A 20,357-nucleotide genomic window follows, 5' to 3' on the forward strand; every position below is an offset into this window, starting at 1 on the left:
TTGGTGGCAACATGGAGGATAATATGCCTGAAAGTGGATCCATGGCTGACGTTTTACAGATTCTAGCTGTTGAAAGGGTCAAAGAGAAAAGGAGATGGGACTGGTAGATGAAGACGGAGAGGAGTTGAGTTGGCTAGTTGACTAGTTGAGTGATGCCTAGTGTGTCCATTTTGTTAAACACTCACCACGATGTCCCCCTTCAGCAGTAGCGCCGGCTCGAGTGTCACACACAGCTTTCTCGCCCTGGAGCCCTGGGGGTCGCTACCCAGAGAGAGACGTAAACATAGTCAAAACACATTCGATCATCTGTAAAACACACCCCCAAGGTAGTAAAACACAGGCAAACAATGTTCAGTTGGAATAAACACAGACCAGCACACATGTAAACACAGGCGGTAGCACATACTACATAAAGTCCCAACAAAGGTACCCAAGTACCTACTGTGTCTGAAGGTGGAAAGGGAGCACAGTGAGAAATATACTGACCATATGGTATTAACAACATAATTAACTCACTAGATGCCTGATGTGTAGACCAGCTGTAGAGACTGGTAGATCTTCAGGAAAGGATAGTAACCTGCACAGAAAGCGAATAGGTGTAGGAATGAAGGAAAGGAGAGACCGCAGGGGGAGAAAGATACGCTGACGTGAGGTCATTAAAAGAAGAAGTGGAGGTAATCTACCCCCCCCAAAGTGGTTTGAAGTGAAAGGAATTGTAGTTGCAAATTCGAAAAATACTAATGTTAGTACTCCTTAAGGCGTCCGCATGGTTCCTAGCCGAAACAGTTTGGAAGAGATAGTGCATATATTATGACAACATTTGTTAAAGTTTTTGTTCGTTTTGGACTTCGGTAAGGGTTTTTCCAGCACGAAAAAAATGTCTTGCCGAAAGCCGAAGTCAACGCCTCATCGTCGTTTTTTTGTTTAACAATAGGGATTCTTCAATAAAGTCTTTGTTGTCATTCAGTGAGAGACGATAAGAGACGATAGAGAAATAATGCACCCAACATCTTAGTTGGATGTAAAATCGCACGACGGCAAAATTACCTCGGCAAAATGAATGACAGATTTCTTGAGTTTCTTAATCTTAGATTAATTCGGACTATTTTGAGGAAGTGTATACTGGCTACAGAGTTGAAACAACTCAGATTTGACAGTGTGGTGAACACTGCTACATCACATTGTACAGGAGGACAGTGGGACACTGACCTCCTCCTGCTGCCTGGAAGTTGGGCAGGCTGGGGATGAGGACCTGGTGGAGGAACAGAGGTCTGCTGTTCATCCTGATCACCCCCGACAACAGACCCCCAAAGTAGTAGATATACCTGGAGAGGAGAGAGCGAGAGCGAGAGAGACATTTAGAATTAAGAGGGATGGTGCATACTCAAACAGGTGACAGCCAAGCTGCAACATACAAGGTGAAGGAGAAAAGTTGGGAAGATGGCATGACATAAAAGGGGCGTGACATAATAAAAAGAGCGATTCTCCTGCCTGTTTTGAGAGGGCTGCAGCGAGGAGGACACTTTGTCTTCGCAGAACTTCCTCATGGCCAGAGTGGTCAGGGCCTGGTCCACTCTGCACAGACACAAACATAGCATCAAGAACTCGCTGTACAAGTGTACCCACGTGCGGCATCAACATGACTGACAGTATGCATGTGCACACAACCGCCCCCGCGCATACAGTCATCGCATACCCTGCGGAGATCTTGCTGTAGTGCATGTAGGCCGCCACGATGACCCCCGTCCTCCCCTTGTTTCCCTGTGAGAGAGAAGAGGAGGAAAGAAAAAAGAGCTATGTAGGGCAACTGGACATATTTGAACAGAACAAACTATACAAACAATGTGAACAGCAGCAACGCAACAGTGCAGCCTCTCCCCTGACCTTGCAGTGCAGGACGACCACGTTGCAGGGGTCAGAGGTGAGCCAGGTCTCCATGGCCTTACACATGGCACAGATCTTGTCCAGGGGTGGGGCGTGCAGGTCTGGCCAACCAAAGTCTTCAACCTGAGTTTGGCACACACAGTGAAGTTATCCATCTCTGGATAAATCTTCTATGGGAAGCAGTGATCGTAACCAGGATTTGAGAGCACTATACTAGTGGCACTCTGGAGTGCGGTCCTCACACACTCAATTACAGGTATATTGCACAATTATATTGCATCTCTATGGTGGTCATCCTACCTTGGGGTTGAGTCTGGTGATGTCATGACGCTTCTCAGAAAGGTTTAAGAGCTGGGAGAAGCAGACATTGAGACAAACAGAAGGGGAAAATCAACAATGTCGCACCCAGTAAGCACACAACCACCACACACCGTTGTCTCAACATTGACCGCAAGTTGTCTGACATAATATGCACAAAACATTACATTAAAGTGCTGGGTAGAACAAAACAATGACCTTTTGTTACAAAAAAACAATATACTGTTTTTGTATCGCTTCTTTATAACACCATACAGTAACATAGTTAATATACCCAACCAGGCCCTAAGAACTTGCTAACTATATGAAAGAGTAATGGAAGATGGCGCACCACGAACAAACATATTTGTTTTCGTTTTATTAACATTTAGGGGAGAAACAAGTCTTGGCAACAGATGTATTTTTTATTTTTTACTTTATCATTCAACAAATTGTCTCCTTTCATCTCCATTCAGACCAGGGCCCATACTCAGAGCAGTGAGTGCTGATCTAGGATCAGTTTTGCCTTTTGGATCATAATGAATAAGATTACATGGACAGGGGGGCCCGGATCCTAGATCAGCACTCCTACTCTGAGACACTCCGTGAATATGTGCCCGGATGTGGACAACCTTAACTTGTGAGGGCCAGTGTGGGTGCAGGCTTTTGCTCCAGTCCAGCAGTAACCTAATTTTAAAACTCAAAAGCCTTGATTGAAGACTATGATTAGTTGTAAGTTTTGTAATGTGTGTTACTGTTTGGCTGGAGCAACAGCCTGCACCTACTGTATATCGAGCCTCGAAGGTTACGTCATCCCACGCCTGGCTGACCGACAATTAACTAACTTTTGGTAGCCACAATAATATGCAGGCTTCTTGTTAGTCATATGTATCAACTGATGTACCCAGCACCAAAGTCATGTACATTAGTACACGCAATGGAAAAAGTACATTAGCACAGGCAATGGAAAAAGTGTTAAAATGTTTTGTAACGGAAAATAAAAATGAGTGTTTCTCATTGGACAAATCCCCAGGTAGTCCTTACCTGTTTCGGTCTACTTTGTTATGTTTGGTGCCTGAACGTTAACATTTTGGACGTGTGAATTGCCTTTCTCCAAGTACAGTACTCATTGCCCCCCAACTCACCAGGAACTTGTCTTGGTGTTTGGACTTGAGCATGGCAGCCACTTCCTGTAAGTTGCCACGGTAACATTGTTCTTCCAGATCGGGCAGGAAGAAAACAGAGATGATCCTCTCAGTGATGTAGGTGAGGTCAAAGTCATAGTGCTTCGCCATCACTCTCTCCATCGCACACTCCCCACTCTTACGCCTGGAGGGGGGAGAGAGAGAGAGAGAGAGAGCGAGAGAGAGAGGCAGTCAGTTCATCTCTATAATTTATTATATTCTGTGGTTAAAGCAAAAACTTAAGTCGGTCTCAGATGTCTGGGGCCAAGTTAACCTCCCCTTTCACGTAAAAAAAAAATCATAACCATCATGCTTTTAGGGAATGAGGATCATTTTGTAAATGCGAATTTGACCAATTCCAGTCCCCTTTCTTAGTGGGTCCAGGGTCCATCCCAGAATAATTTCTACGTAGAAAGACTGAGGAGCTCACTTCTGGTGCCTTTTTAAAAAGAACATTCTACTCCAAAATGAATGAAAATAAAATTTAGCTGACACCATCTAAAATATAATATCCACCTCCATACTGACCCCAAAATTATTTTTACATATTGGACCATGCATATAGCCTATGCATGGTTTGCATGATCAGATGTGCCATTAGCAATAAAATAAGCATTATTACCTGTAGCCCAACAGATGCAGCATACGGGCTATAAATACATAGGTTGAAGCATGGTGCTTTTCCATCTGCATTTACCCCATTACCCCCATTGGACATCCTGATTGTTATGAGAATGAATCATGATTAAAAAGTATATGATTAATAATTATTGTATTACAAAGTATGTCATTGCCCTTTTAAGATGCCATTGCCCCTTCAAGAGCTCTGTTGCTCAGCTGCGCCTAAACCATCCTAAACCATGCTTGAAACTCCGGTTGTGTGGTTATAACTGCATTTTTTAAATGATGTCACGTGTGCAATTGTAGGCGTAAAGAAATAAACAAATTAGCATTGGAAAGCTGTGTTAATGCAATCCTGTGATTGCATTAAGAAATCTTGTGCATTGACTGCTTGCATAGGCGGAGCATTAGTTTCCAGTTAGGGGAAGCTAAACATTATTTTGTAGTTAAAAAAAAAAATCAACACTAATAAAAATAAAATCACCTTTATGATAAAATATTGCATGCATCTCTCTTTGCATGTGCAGATGAATGCAATATAGTCTCCTATTCCTAGCATGATGAGTAGATTGGAGAGTCATACATTAGGTTAATAATATAACCCACTGGGCACACCACCACCATTTCAACATGGATAATTGGGTAATATTTGGTTGAGACGTTGATCAATGAGATTAAAACCCTTAAACATCCACTCAAAAAGAAAGCCAAAAGTTAGCTGAATTTCCAATGCGTTATCACTATGCTTTCGATCATCTAAAAGCACAACCAAATTCCACTGGAAAAACAAGGTCGGATTTTTGGTTTGGCTGTCACCCAGATGTCTATCTCTGCACTTTCAACCATTTAAAAGCACAGCAAAGTTCAAATGGGCCTACAATGTCAGATATTTTGTTTATTTTTACAACAGATGAATGAATGTATGATCACTGTGCTTCGTCTAATAGCAGACCCAAATGACTTGGATTGCAGTTAAACTTACAGTGCTTTCAGAATGTATTCACACCCTTCTTCCATATTTTGTTGTGTTACAGCCTGTATTTAAAATTATTCGATTGAGATTTTTGTCATCATTGGCCCCATCATGTCAAAGTGGAATGATGTTTTTTTTTATGACAAATTAATTCAATTATGAAAAGCTGAAATGTCTCGAGTCAATAGGTCTTCAACCCCCTTGTTTTGGCAAGCCTAAATAAGTTCAGGAGTAAACCTTTGCTTACATGGACTTACCCGGGGTGCAATAAAAGTGTTTTGAATGACTACCTCAATCTCTGTACCCCACACATACCACAATCTGTAAGGTCTCTCAGCCGAGCAGTGAATTTCAGACAGATTCAACCACAAATACTAGGGAGGTTTTCCAATGCCTAGCAAAGGGCACCTATTGGTAGATGGGTGAAAACATTGAATATCCCCTTTGAGCATGGTGAAGGTTTTAATTACACTTTGGACAGTGTATCAATACACCCAGTCACTACAAAGATACAGGTGTCCTTCCTAACTCAGTTGCAAGAGGAATGACTTTAAAAAAGTTAGAGTTTGATGGCTGTGAAAGGGTCAAATGGAGGAAGTGCAGGTCTGGCTAACCAAAGTCTACAACCTAATACATCTTCTTTGAATGTTCAAATGTTGTTGATTTGACAACCAAACACAATTCAATATCATTACATTTGAAATCAACCAGAGCTGGAAACCCTAGGCCTATTGTATTGTCTATTTTTAGTTGAATTCAGGGTTGAATTGGAACAATGGCTGTTGATTTGACTGCAAAAGATATCTAGGCCTAAAGAGAATTATTGATGATATGAGTGTATGGTCACATTTCATTGGCACTGTTAAACCTACCCTTTGGAATGACTTCGGTAACAACAGTGAATCTATTTAGTTTTTAAGAGGAGATCTCTTATGGTAGCACATTGGTAATAGTCAGTGACAAATATCATGGCTGGGCTTGGTTAAAACCCTGGGTGGGAGACCAAAGGGTAGCTGTAGATAGATCAAGTCACCACTAGGAGGTACTTCCCAGTCTAGTTTTTTTTCTGACGTTGGATAGAACGTTGAAGATCTGACATTGTTTTGAAGGTACAAATTCACCATATTTCGTACAAGGTTTGTCTATGTTGAACTTTCACCCTCAAAACAACAGTTTATTTTAATTACACTTTTTCAAAATCCAATATATCTTGCACATAAATTCCACATCACAATACGTTGACAGATTACATCGAAATAACCTTGATTCAACCAGTTGTGCCCAGTGGGAACTGACTCACTGTTAGCAAAAAGAAATACTGTTCTGCTTTTCCTCTCCTTTCTTAGCACACATCCAGAGCTCAGCCCCAGCTCGAGGGAAATGTTTTAGGAGGAGCCAAGAGAAACATGAGAAAAAAACATGGCCTTTTATAAACATATTTCATGCAATTCCATGCCACTTTTATTCCATGACTGAAGACAATAGCAGAACTTTATTAGCACAAAAGTGACAGACAGGGTAGGCTACTCTGCTAGCACGGACAAACTAAGATCAACAAAAAACTACCTTGTCTTTGAACGCAACGATCTAGTCAAGGCCTATGAAAATGGGAGACATGTTGTAGACTATGATGTCCATCTACCCTGGAGGAGGAAATTAGCTTTCCAGGAGCACGGACTCGCCCAATCATAGACAGTGAATATGCGCACTCACCGGTGATATGGCCGATGCCATCGGCTATAGTGCCAATATGATAAGCTACTGTTAGCTCAATAACCTATTGCGAGTTCAGGATTTTGATAGCCTAACTAAAAGACCAGCTTGTTTTTTCTTTGTCTCCTCTCTTTTTTCCCCAGCCACCGTATCTTGAAATACTACAATAGGCTTAGGCTTATTTTAGATGCTTTTCACCAACAGCCGCAAATCAACAATCAGCTATTTACCCAAATTGCGTGCTTATACCTTGGCGATTTAAAACAATCCACAGCTATTTAAAAAAGCTATTAAAAAAAAGAAGCTAATGATCTTCTGTGCCTAAATCATGCTCTCTGGTGGATTTAATGATTTTTTGTATAAACAGGAGTAATTATATGGCAAGTTAAATTCCATTTAGCCTATTGGACACGACACCTGTGACTGCTTGGACCTCAGAATACATGTTTCCCTTCCTATCCGGAGTGGTGACAGAAAAATGACCTCTACCTCATCAAAACAAAGGAGCTGATCGTGGACTTCAGGAGACAGCAAAGGGAGCACGCCCCCATACACAGACGAGGCCGCAGTGGAGAAAGTGAAAAGGTTCAAGTTCCTTGGCGTACACATCACTGATAATCTGAAATGGTCCACCCGCACAGACAGTGTGGTCAAGAAGGCGCTTCTTCAACCTCAGGAGGCTGAAGAAATTCCACTTGGCCCCTAAGAAACTTTTACAGATGCACCATTGAGAGCATCCTGTCGGGCTGTATCACAGCTTGGTACGGCAACTGCACCGTACGCAACCGCAGGGCTCTCCAGAGGGTGGTGCGGTCTGCCCAACGCTTCACTGGGGGCATACTGGCCTCCGGGACACCTTCAGCACCCGGTGTCACGCGAAGGCCAAGAAGATCATCAACGACCTCAGCCACCCGAGGTCAGTATATGTGCATCAAATCTTGGACTGAGAGACTGAAAAACAGCTTCTATCTCAAGGCCATCAGACTGCTAAATAGTCACCACTAGCCGGCCTCCGCCCGGTACTCTGCCCACAACTTCAGTCATTGTCAATAGACGGCTACCTCCTGGTTACTCTAACACGCACCTTAGAGGCTGCTACTCTATGTACATAGTCATGGAACATTGGTCCCTATAATAATGTTTCCATACTGTTTTTACCCACTTCATACATATATACTGTATTCTAGTCAAGGCCTATCCTATTTAACCATTGCTATACATACTACTCTTCAGATATACTACATATTCTATCCATATCCTGTCTATACATCCCATCGCACACACACATACAATACCAGTCAAAAGGTTGGACGCACCTACTCATTCAAGGGTTTTTCTTTCTTTTTCCTATTTTCTACTTTATAGAATAATAGTGAAGACATCAACACTTTGAAATAACACATGCCACATAACTCCCTGTTCACCCACGACTGCGTGGCCACGCACGCCTCCAACTCAATCATCAAGTTTGCGGACGACACAACAGTGGTAGGCTTGATTACCAACAACGACGAGACGGCCTACAGGGAGGAGGTGAGGGCCCTCGGAGTGTGGTGTCAGGAAAATAACCTCACACTCAACGTCAACAAAACTAAGGAGATGATTGTGGACTTCAGGAAACAGCAGAGGGAACACCCCCCTATCCACATCGATGGAACAGTAGTGGAGAGAGTAGCAAGTTTTAAGTTCCTCGGCATACACATCACAGACAAACTGAATTGGTCCACTCACACAGACAGCATCGTGAAGAAGGCGCAGCAGCGCCTCTTCAACCTCAGGAGGCTGAAGAAATTCGGCTTGTCACCAAAAGCACTCACAAACTTCTACAGATGCACAATCGAGAGCATCCTGGCGGGCTGTATCACCGCCTGGTACGGCAACTGCTGTTATTCGATGTTATTCTTTATCCCCTTACACTGTGTATAAAACAGTAGTTTAGGAATTGTTAGTTAGATTACTTGTTGGTTATTACTGCATTGTCGAAACTAGAAGCACAAGCATTTGGCTACACTCGCATTAACATATGCTAACCATGTGTATGTGACAAATAAAATTTGATTTGATTTGATTTGGATTTGTAGTAACCAAGTGATGAACAAATCAAAATATATTTTATATTTGAGATTCTTCAACGTATGTGTTATGGCTTTACACCACCTGCTAAAATGTGGATAAAGAGTTACTTGTCTTACAGAACACAGAGGGTGTTCTTTAATGGAAGCCTCTCAAACATGATCCAGGTAGAATGAGGAATTCCCCAGGGTAGCTGTTCAGGCCCCTTGTTTTTAAAATCTTTACTAACGACATGCCACTGGCTTTGAGTAAGGTCAGTGTGTCTATGTATGCGGATGACTCAACACTATACATGTCAGCTGCTACAGCGACAGAAATGACAGCAACACTTAAAGAGCTGCAGTTAGTATCGGAATGGGTAGCAAAGAATAAGATAGTCCTAAATGTTTACAAAACTAAAAGCATTGTATTTGGGATAAATCATTCACTAAACCTAAACTACATCTTGTAATGAATGATGTGGAAATTGAGCAAGTTGAGGTGACTAAACTGCTTGGCTGTGCTGGCTTGGCGGAAGCTAATGGGGATCCCTAATAAATACAATGCATCCGGGAAGTATTCAGACCCCTTCACTTTTTCCACATTTTGTTAATTTGCAGACTTACTATAAAATTGTTTTCCCTCCTCATCAATCTACACACAATACCCCATAATGACAAAGCAAAAACAAAGCAACAATTTTTAACTGAAATATCACGTTTACGTAAGTATTCAGACCCTTTACTCCGTACTTTGTTGAAGCACTTTTGGCAGCGATTACAGCCTCGAGTCTTCAGGGGTATGCCTGGATAACCTGTATTTGGGGAGTTTCTCCCATTCTTCTCCGCTGATCCTCTGAAGCCCCGTCAGGTTGGATGTGGAGCGTTGCTGCATAGGTGTTTTCAGGCCTCTCCAGAGATGTTCGATCTGGTTCAAGTCCGGGCTCTGCCTGGACCACTCAAGGACATTCAGAGACTTGTCCCCAAGCCACTCATGCATTGTCTTGGTTCATGCATTGTCATTGACCCCAGTCTGAGGTCCTGAGCTCTCTGGAGCAGGTTTTCATCAAGGATCTCTCTGTACATTGATGACGGAGGCCACTGTTTTCTTGGGGACCTACAATTCTTCATAAATGTGTTGGTACCACAGGTAACACAATCCTGTCTCAGAGCTCTACGGATAATTTCTTTAATGTCATGGCTTGGTTTTTGCTCTGACATGCGCTGTAAACTGTGGGACCGATGTGGGTGCCTTTCCAATCAATTGAATTTACCACAGGTGCACTCCAAGTTGAAGAAACATCACAAGGATGATCAATGGAAACAGGATGCACATAATGGCAATTTCAAATCTCATAGCAAAGGGTCTGAAGTTGCTTTGTCATGATAGGATATTGTGTTTAGATGTCTTCTTTTTTCTTCTACCCCCTTTTTTTCTCCCCAATTTCATGGTATCCAATTAGTAGTAGTTACAGTCTTTTCTCATCGCTGCAACTCCCATACGGACTCGGGAGAGGCGAAGGTCGAGAGCCACGCGTCCGCCGAAACACAACCCAACCTAGCCGCACTGCTTCTTGAAGCCAGCCACACCAATATGTCGGAGGAAACACCGTACACCTGGCACCCTGGTCAGAGTGCACTGCGACCGGCCCGCCACAGGAGTCGTGAGTGCGCGATGAGACAAGGATATCCCTGCCTGCCAAACCCGGACGATGCTGGGCCAATTGTGCGTCGCCCAATGGGCCTCCCGGTTGCGGCCAGCTGCGACAGAGCCTGGGCTCGAACCCAGAATCTCTGGTGGCACTGTATGTGTATGCGACCAATAAAACTGTATTTGATTTCATAGATCTTGTAAATTGAATGCGCCTCGAAATGAATATTGATCTCTCATAGAACACATAACAACAAGCTGTCTAGGTAAATAGGTAAACTATTCCACTATGGGGTTGTCTGATTTTGTTTTAATAACATTACAAAAATAGCAGCACTGGAAAGTTACATCTTAACTAATGAAGTATAAACTTTGAATTACTTTGCTAGTAGCTACAGTAGGCTACACCGCTATTTGAGTTGAGCGCCCTAGTGGTGCGTGTTATATAATATTTAGTTCCCTTCAGCTGAACATCAGAGTGTCAGCATAAATCATGCATGTCAGTGCAGTACACACAATGTAACAGATATGTATTTATTTGAGAATACAATTATTTGGAAATTTATTTTGTAGAACAGACATGCTTCTGTTTGAAGCTGTCATCTCCAAAACGTCCATATGATGGAAATCTGTCGGAGAGACAGACAACTTTAACCCGATTATATCTCTGGCCTCATTTATCACTCTCTGCTAAGTCCTTTACTACAGAATATAAAAAGCATTTGGTACCTGGGAAGGAAGATCCTCTTCTTATGGGACAGGGACTTAGTGGACCCCTGCTGAGAAAGAGGCATAAAGAGAGAGAACACATTACTAAAGTTGTACAGAGTTCAAAACCATAGAAATAAGAATGATACAGTGCATTCGGAAAGTATTCAGACCCTTTCAATTTTTCCACTTTGTTACATTATAGCCTTATTCTAAAATTTAGTAAATAGTCCCCCATCAATCTTCACACAATACCACATAATGACAAACCAAAAACAGGATAAGAAATGTAAAATATTTAACGGAAATATCACATTTACATAATTATTCAGACCCTTCACTCAGGGTTGAAGCACCTTTGTTGAAGCACCTTTGGCAGAGATTACAGCCTCGAGTCTTCTTGGGTATGACGCTACAAGCTTGGCACCCCTGTATTTGGGGCGTTTCTGCCATTTGTCTCTGCAAATCCTCTCAAGCTCTGTCAGGTTGGATGGGAAGCGTCGCTGCACAGTTTTTTTCAGGCCTCTCCAGAGATGTTCGATCTGGTTCAAGTCCGGGCTCTGGCTGGACCACTCAAGGACATTCAGGGACTTGTCCCCAAGCCACACTTGCATTGTCTTGGCTGTGTGCTTAGGGTCATTGTACTGTTGGAAGGTGAACCTTTACCCCGGCCTGAGGTCCTAAGCTCTCTGGAGCAGGTTTTCATCAAGGATCTCTCTGTTCTTTGCTCCGTTAGCTAATTTTAGCTGATTTTTCCGAACATATTTTCTTATTTTGTTGCTTGTTTTGTCTCCCATTCAGCCTTGCAGTTTTCCTTTCTTTTCTTTTCAATGTAAAACATGTACATTTAAATATTTATAGGATACATTTTTTTCAGCAGCTTCTGCTAAATTTTGGAACTCTTTCTTACCCTTTACAGACATGTGGAATGTGCCACCTTGAAAGAGCCTTGGTTAAGGCATGTTTGACCGTAAGGGTACACTACGGCATTTTAAATGCCGACACAAAACCTTCTCTGGAGCCAGTGAACAAGCATTTTACTTGTCTGTAAAGGAATGCCGCTTCTGAAGCGGGACTAACATCCATCACTACCATAAACTCAACACAACACATCAATAAGCAACATGTATTGTCATCAGGGAAACAGTACAGAACCTTCTGGCACTCATTGAAATTGACTGAAGGTTATCAAAATGTCACTATCGACACGTTACTGTAGTGGTGTTCTATGTCTGTAAAGCAGTGGTCACCAACCGGTCGATCGCGATGGCTAGAGAGAGATTCAATGAATACAGCAAAGAGCTGCTATTTTATGAGTTAAGGTTTAAGTTATTAGGCACTGTCAACACTTTTATAAGCCACAAAATGCTCGTTCTCCCTACTTCCACTCACGCCACAACCAGCGCTTCGACTGCAATAAATGAGTATAGCAAAGTGTTTCTATAAGGTAGTTTTTTTTTTACATCGAGGAATATTTCACTTTCTTTGGTCATAGGAGAAACAACATGAATTGGTGCACGAGGCAGAAATAATTTCCAAACGATTTGATTTAAAAAAAAATAAACCGGAAGACTGCCCCCTTTTTCTCAGAGGAGGGAGAGTGGAGAAACAGTGAGTCGGGTGCAGAGCATGTGAGCGGTGTGGTTGGAAATTCCGCTCATGGAGCAGTGAGTCCATTCCTACCACTCTGCTAAAAACCTTTCTGCGCTCACAGGAAAGAAATATGCCTTCAATACATTCATTAAAATCACAATTTAACCAACGCCCATTTAAGCTCATCAAAAAAAAGAAACGTCCTCTTACTGTGAGCTGCGTTTAGTTTCAGCAAACTTAACATGTGTAAATATTTGTATGAACATAAGATTAAACGACAGACATAAACTGAACAAGTTCCACAGACATGTGACAAACAGAAATTGAATAATGTGTCCCTGACCAAAAGGGGGGGGGGGGTCATAATCAAAAGCTCCCAAGTGGCGCAGTGGTCTAAGGCACTGCACCTCAGCTAGAGGCGTCACTACAGACAACCTGATTCGAATCCAGACTGTATCACAACCGGCTGTGATTGGGAGTCCCATAGGGCGGCGCACAACTGGCCCAGCGTCGTCCGAGTTTGGCAGGTGTAGGCCGTCATTGTAAATAAAAATTTGTTCTCAACTGACTTGCCTAGTTAATGGTTAAATAAATGCAATTTTTTAAAAGTAACAGTCAGTATCTGGTGTGGCCACCAGCTGCATGAAGTGCTGCAGTGCATCTCCTCCTCATGGACTGCACCAGATTTGCCAGTTCTTGCTGTGAGATGTTACCCCACTCTTCCAACAAGACACCTGCAAGTTCCCGGACATTTCTGGAGGGAATGTCCCTAGCCTTCACCCTCCGATCTAACAGACGTGCTCAATGGGATTGAAATCAGTGCTCTTCACTGGCCATGGCAGAACACTGACATTCCTGTCTTACAGAAAATCAGCCATACTGCTCGTTCTGTGCGTGGTGGCATTGTCATGCTGGAGGGTCATGTCAGGATGAGCCTGCAGGAAGGGGACCACATGAGGGAGGAGGATGTCTTCCCTGTAACGCACAGCGTTGAGATTGCCTGCAATGACAACAAGCTCAGTCCGATGATGCTGTGACACACTGCCCCAGACCACGACGGACCCTCCACCTCGATCCCGCTCCAGAGTACAGGCCTCAGGGTAACGCTCATTCCTTCGATGATAAATGCGAATCCGACCATCACCCCTGGTAAGACGAAACCTTGACTTGTCAGTGAGGAGCACTTTTTGCCAGTCCTGTCTGGTCCAGCGACGGTGGGTTTGTGCCCATAGGCTACGTTGATGCCAGTGATGTCTGGTGAGGACCTGCCTTACAACAGGCCTACAAGCCCTCAGTCCAGCATCTCTCAGCCTATTGCAGACAGCCGGAGCACTGATGGAAAAATTGTGCGTTCCTGGTGTAACTCAGGCAGTTGTTGTTGCCATCTGTACCTGTCCCGCAGGTGTGATGTTCGGATGTACCGATCCTGTGCAGGTGTTGTTACACGTGGTCTGCCACTGTGGATGATCAGCTGTCCGTCCTGTCTCCCTGTAGCGCTGTTTTAGGCGTCTCACAGTAAGGACATCGCAATTTATTGCCCTGGTCACATCTGCAGTGCTCATGCCTCCTTGCAGCATGCCTAAGGCATGTTCACTCAGATGAGCAGGGACCCTGGGCATCTTTCTTTCGGTGTTTTTCAGAGTCAGTAGAAAGGCCTCTTTAGTATCCTAAGTTGGTAGCATCAAAGCTATCACCGCTGCTCTTTCCCTCCCTCTGACTGACCATCAGATGCAGGCCCTCAGCTAATTATGCTCACTCAACTGTGCCTCACAAGTAATAAAACAAATGTATAACTTTTTTAATGGTCTGAGAAGAATAACATAGACAGGGCAATTCAGTCATAGCCAATATGCAGTGATAATGTATTGTGCCTATAGCCTACTGCACAAACCTCATTGCTACAGAACTATTAAGGCCTAGGCTTGCGTTTTTTAAGTCATGTTTAAAATTAAATGGGTGGTAAATCTCGGGCTTGGATTTTGACTCAAAGTAATCTCGACTCAGAATAGGTTGGTGACCACTGCTGAAAAGGGTATCTCTCTCTCTCTCGACCTCGCTCTACAGCTGGACAGGAAATAATGCTGCAGTCATGCTGTCATCACAGATTTCCCCTTCCACATGACAGACTTGTGGGGCATGACGCCAGACTGTTACACACACACACATATATGCACTGCACGGATATACAAACTGCATCATGTCCCAGAGAGGCAGAAATGAATCTGTCTAAACTGCTTTGTAGTCCTACACTGAAATGTGCCGTATACTATACTTCACAACCTGTGATAATACAGAATGTATGTAGTCATCGATGTTCAATGAATGAGGCGCAGTAAGTGAGCAAGTGCGCACTGCACACATTGGAAAGAATTACAGCCCTTATGTCATAATTGATTCTGTTTGGTATTTCACACTTGTTAAGCCTGTTTATGACTAACTATCTATTAACATTTTTCAATTCGATCTGTTTATTGTTACAACTAGAGGGTACACTGCCACACCATCCCTCCTCATCTGAGAAAGGGAGGGAGGGGGGAGTACAGGGGTAGAGTTGGGCCAAAGTAAACACCAGATTACGTCTCCCTCCCTAGCTGGCAATTAGACAGGCGTTTACTGAATGCACAAAGGCCTCCTCTTCATTCCATATACTTATGAAAACACAAGCCAATATACATTTACAAAAGCAACAAGCACAAAATGCACACTGTCCCATACAGACAGACAGACAGACAGACAGACAGACAGACAGACAGACACACACACACACTACCAGTACACTGGTATTGTACTGGACTCCCTTTTGCCTCCAGAACAGCCTAAATTTTACAAGGTGTGGCATTCAAACATTGCTCAATTAGTCTTAAGGGACCTAATGTGTACCAGGAAAACATTCCCCACACCATTACACCACCAGCCTGTCATGTTGACACCAGGCAGGATGGGGCCATGGATTCATGCTGCTTAAGCCAAATCCTGACTCTGCCATCAGCATGACACAACAGGAACAGGGAATGGTCAGACCAGGTAATGTTTTTCTACTCCTCAGTTGTCCAGTGTTGGTGATCGTGTGCCCACTGGAGCCGCCCTTTTCTTGTTTTTAGCTGATAGGAGTGGAACCCAGGGTGGTCGTCTGCTGCATGATAGGAGTGGAAACCAGGGTGGTCGTCTGCTGCATGATAGGAGTGGAACCCAGGGTGGTCGTCTGCTGCATGATAGGAGTGGAACCCAGGGTGGTTGTCTGCTGCATGATAGGAGTGGAACCCAGGGTGGTCGTCTGCTGCATGATAGGAGTGGAACCCAGGGTGGTCGTCTGCTGCATGATAGGAGTGGAACCCAGGGTGGTTGTCTGCTGCATGATAGGAGTGGAACCCAGGGTGGTCGTCTGCTCCAATAGCCCATCCGGGACATTGGCCGACGAGTTGTGCGTTCAGATGCCGCTATTTGCCTGTTTATAGGCAACCTGTTAGCTTGCACGATTCTTGCCATTCTCCATCAACAAGCTGTTATCGCCCACAGTACTCCCACTGACTAGATCTCAACCCTAATTGCTTTGTTTTGCCCATTCTGACATTCAAACAGTATCTGAATGCACCAATGCATGTCTGCCTGCTTTATATAGCAAGCCACTGCCACGTGACTCACTGTCTGTAGAAGCGAACCATTTTTGTGAACGGGTTGCGTACCTAATCAACTGGCCACTGAATGTATGTTCATGTGTGTACAGTCTTCGTCTTTGCATCTTTGTGTGTGTCCTTGTGAGTCTGGAACGAAGAGGCCTCAGTCACACGCACATAAGCTCTGTACCAGTTTTAAGAAATCAATACCATATGGTTAAGTGCTGTTGTTTTACAGACTACTGCACACACGTCAATATCAGTGGACCACAATGTACAGTAAAAAGGAGCCACAGTAACATACTGACCCTAACTGAGTACAGGGGAATGATAATATACCCATATAAACTCCTCTCTGCCATTTTGTGATTAGACTAAATCTAAATTAGACTAACTCTAATCTTAGTTTTAGACACAATGCAGATGACTGGAATGAAAACATGTCAGGGGAAAATGTGAAGAGGGGTGATATGAAACTAAATGGAGTCGGAAAGAGAAGACCAGAAACAAGAACAGGGAGGGGGACAGGGAGTGAGGGATGGAAGGACAGAGAGATGGAGGGGAAGGTAGAGAGAGAGAGAACGCAATAGAGGATATGGAGATATATAGAGATGTATACAGTGCATTCGAAAAGTATTCAGACACCTTGACTTTCCCCCCTATTTTGTTACGTTACAGCCTTATTCTAAAATAAATTACATGTAATTTTTCCCTCATCAATCTACACACAATGCCTCACAATGACAAAGCAAAAACAGGTTTAGACATTTTTGTATTTAGACCCTTTGCTATGAAACTCGAAATTTGATCATCCTTGAGATGTTTCTACAACTTGGAGTCCAACTGTGGTAAATTCAATTGATTGGACATCATGATTTGGAAAGGCACAAACTTGTCTATATAAGGTCCCACAGTTGACAGTGCACATCAGAGCACTTCAACCCTATACTATAGGGCTGTATCACAGCCTGGCACAGCAACTGCACAGCTCGCAACTGCAGAGCTCTCCAGAGGGTGATGCGGTCTGCCCAACGCATCACCGGGTGCAAACTACCTACCCTCCAGGACACCTACAGCACCGGATGTCACAGGAAGGCCTTCCACCCAGGTAGCAATATATGGCAGCACAATAGAGGCTGCTGCACTATATACCTAGACTTGGAATCACTGGCCATTTGAATAATGGAACACTAGTCACTTTAACAATGTATAAATATTGTTTACACACTGCTTTACACATCTCATATGTATATACTGTATTCTAATCAACTGTATTTTAGTCAATGCCACTACGACTTTGCACAATCTAATATTTATTTTAGATGTATTGTTGTTAATTGTTAGATACTAATGCACTATTGGAGCTAGGAACACAAGCATTTTGCTACACCCGCAATAACATCTGCTAAATATGTGTTTGTGACCAATACAATTGGATTTGTCCATAGCGCTCCAAGACAGGATTGTGTCGAGGCACATATCTGGGGAAGGGTACCAAAACATTTCTGCAGCATTGACGGTCCCCAAGAACACAGTGGCCTCCATCATTCTTAAATGGAAGAGGTTTGGAAACACCAAGTATCTTTCTAGAGCTGGCCGCCCGGCCAAACTGAGCAGTCGGGGTAGAAGGGCTTTGGTCAGGTAGGTGACCAAGAACCTGATGGTCACTCTGACAGAGCTCCAGAGTTCCTATGTGGAGATGGGAAAACCTTCCAGAAGGACAACCATATCTGCAGCACTCCACCAATTAGGCCTGTATCGTAGAGTGACCAGACAGAAGGCTCTCCTCAGTAAAAGGCACAGGACAGCCCTCTTGGAGTTTGCCAAAACGGCACCTAAAAACTCTCAGACCATAAGAAACATTCTCTGTTCTGATGAAACCAAAATTGAACTGTTTGGCCTGAATGCCAAGTGTCATGTCTGGAGGAAACCTGGCACCATCCCTACAGTGAAGCATGGGTAGCAGCATCATGCTGTGTGGATGTTTTTCAGAGGCAGGGACTGGGAGACTTGTCAGGATCGAGGGAAAGATGAACAGAGCAAAGTACAGAGAGATCCTTGATGAAAACCTACTCCAGAGTGCTCAGGACCTCAGACCGTGGCGAATGTTCACCTTCCAACAGGACAACGACCCTAAGCACACAGCCAAGACAACGCAGGAGTGCCTTTGGGACATTTCTATGAATGTCCGGACTTGATCCCGATCGAACATCTCTGGAGAGACCTGAAAAAAGCTGTGCAGCGACACTCCACATCCAACCTGTCAGAGGATTTTTTACTTATTTAACTAGGCAAGTCAGTTAAGAACACATTCTTATTTACAATGACGGCCTAACCCAGCCAAACTCCGACAACGCATGGCCAATTGTGTGCCCCCCTATGGGACTCCCAATCACGGCCGGATGTGATACAGCCTGGATTCGAACCAAGGACTGTAGTGATGAATCTTGCACCGAGATGCAGTGGCTTAGACTGCTGTGCCACTTGGGAACTTGAGAAGATCTGCAGAGAAGAATGGGAGAAACTCCCAAATACAGGTTTGCCAAGCTTGTAGTGTCATACCCAAGAAGACTTCAAGGCTGTAATCGCTGCCAAAAGTGCTTCAACAAAGTACTGAGTAAAAGGTCTGAATACTTTTGTAAATGTAGTATTTCAGATTTTTCTTTTTAATAACCATTTTTGGCTTTGTCATTATGGGGTATTGTCTATAGAATGATGAGGGAAAACATATTTTATCCATTATACAGTGCCTTCAGAAAGTATTCTTACTCCTTGACGTTTTCACATTTTGTTGTGTAACAGTCAATTCAAAATGGATGATTTTTCTCACCCATCTACACACAATACCCCATAAGGGCAAAGTGAAAACATGTTTTAATGTTTTGCACATTTATTGAAAATGAAATGTATTTACGTAAGTATTCACATTCCTGAGTTAATATTTTGTAGTAGTACCTTTGGCAGCAATTACAGCTGTGAGTCTTTCAGGGTAAGTCTAAGAGCTTTTCACACCCGGGTTGGTTGTCAAATTGGTTGTTGGATCATTGTTAGACAACCACTTTCAGGTCTTGCCATAGACTTTCAAGTAGATTTTAGTCAAACTAACTCGGCCACTCAGGTACATTTCACTGTCTTCTTGGTAAGCAACTCCAAGGTTGATATGGACTTGTGTTTTAGGTTATTGTCCTGTTGAAAGGTGAATTCATCTCCCAGTGTCTGGTGGAAAGCAGACAACCACGTTTTCCTCTAGGATTTTGCCTGTGCTTAGCTCCATTCGGTTTCTTATTTTTTTACACTGAAAAACTCCCCAGTCCTTAATAATTACAAGCATACCCAAAACTTAAAATAAATTTAAAATGTTATTTGTCACATGCTACTGAATAAAACAGGTGTGGAATGCTTACATACAAGCCCTTAACCAACAATGCAGTTAAGAAAAAAATACCTAAAATAAAGAAGAAATAAAACAAATAATTAAAGAGCAGCTGTAAAATGAAAATAGTGAAGCTATATACAGGAGTACCGGTCCAAAGTCAATGTGCAGGGGCACTGGATAGTTGAGGTAACTGAGGTAATATGTACATGTAGGTAGAGTTATTAAAGTGACTTTGCATAGATAATTAACAGAGCATAGCAACAGCGTAAAATACGGAGGGGTGGGGCAATGCAAATAGTCTGGGTAGCCATTGGATAAGAAGTTCAGGAGTCTATGGCTTGGGGGTAGAAGCTGTTTAGAACCCTTTTGGACCTAGAGTTGGCACTCCGGTACCACATGATGTGGACACCTAGGAACTTAAAAGCTCTCAACCTGTTCCTCCACAGCCTCGTCGATGAGAATGGGGGCGTGCTCGGTCCTCCTTTTCCTGTAGTCTACAATCATCTCCTTTGTCTTGATCTGACTTCCTCCCTATAGGCTGTGCTGTCATTGTCGGTGATCAGGCCTACCACTGTTGTGTCATCGGCAAACTTAATGACGGTGTTGGAGTCGTGCCTGGCCATGTAGTCATGAGTGAACAGGGAGTACAGGAGGGGACTGAGCACGCACCCCTGAGGGGCCCCCGTGTTGAG

General features: G+C 43.4%; 1 protein-coding gene across 1 annotated transcript in view; it reads right to left on the reverse strand.

Annotated features, from left to right (window-relative positions):
• LOC135539610 (tensin-2-like) overlaps positions 1-20,357 on the reverse strand; it is an 80,540-nt gene that overhangs the window by 30,309 nt on the left and 29,874 nt on the right. The window contains exons 4-12 of the mRNA XM_064965590.1: positions 11,104-11,153; positions 3,327-3,510; positions 2,185-2,235; positions 1,885-2,007; positions 1,697-1,761; positions 1,492-1,575; positions 1,210-1,325; positions 517-577; positions 186-261 (exon numbers count right to left, since the gene is read on the reverse strand). Of these exons, the coding sequence (XP_064821662.1) occupies positions 186-261; positions 517-577; positions 1,210-1,325; positions 1,492-1,575; positions 1,697-1,761; positions 1,885-2,007; positions 2,185-2,235; positions 3,327-3,510; positions 11,104-11,153 (810 nt within the window). The remainder of the gene's footprint in view (positions 1-185; positions 262-516; positions 578-1,209; positions 1,326-1,491; positions 1,576-1,696; positions 1,762-1,884; positions 2,008-2,184; positions 2,236-3,326; positions 3,511-11,103; positions 11,154-20,357) is intronic.

The sequence above is a fragment of the Oncorhynchus masou genome, chromosome 5 (genome assembly GCF_036934945.1).
Source record: "Oncorhynchus masou masou isolate Uvic2021 chromosome 5, UVic_Omas_1.1, whole genome shotgun sequence".
Lineage (NCBI taxonomy): Eukaryota > Metazoa > Chordata > Actinopteri > Salmoniformes > Salmonidae > Oncorhynchus > Oncorhynchus masou.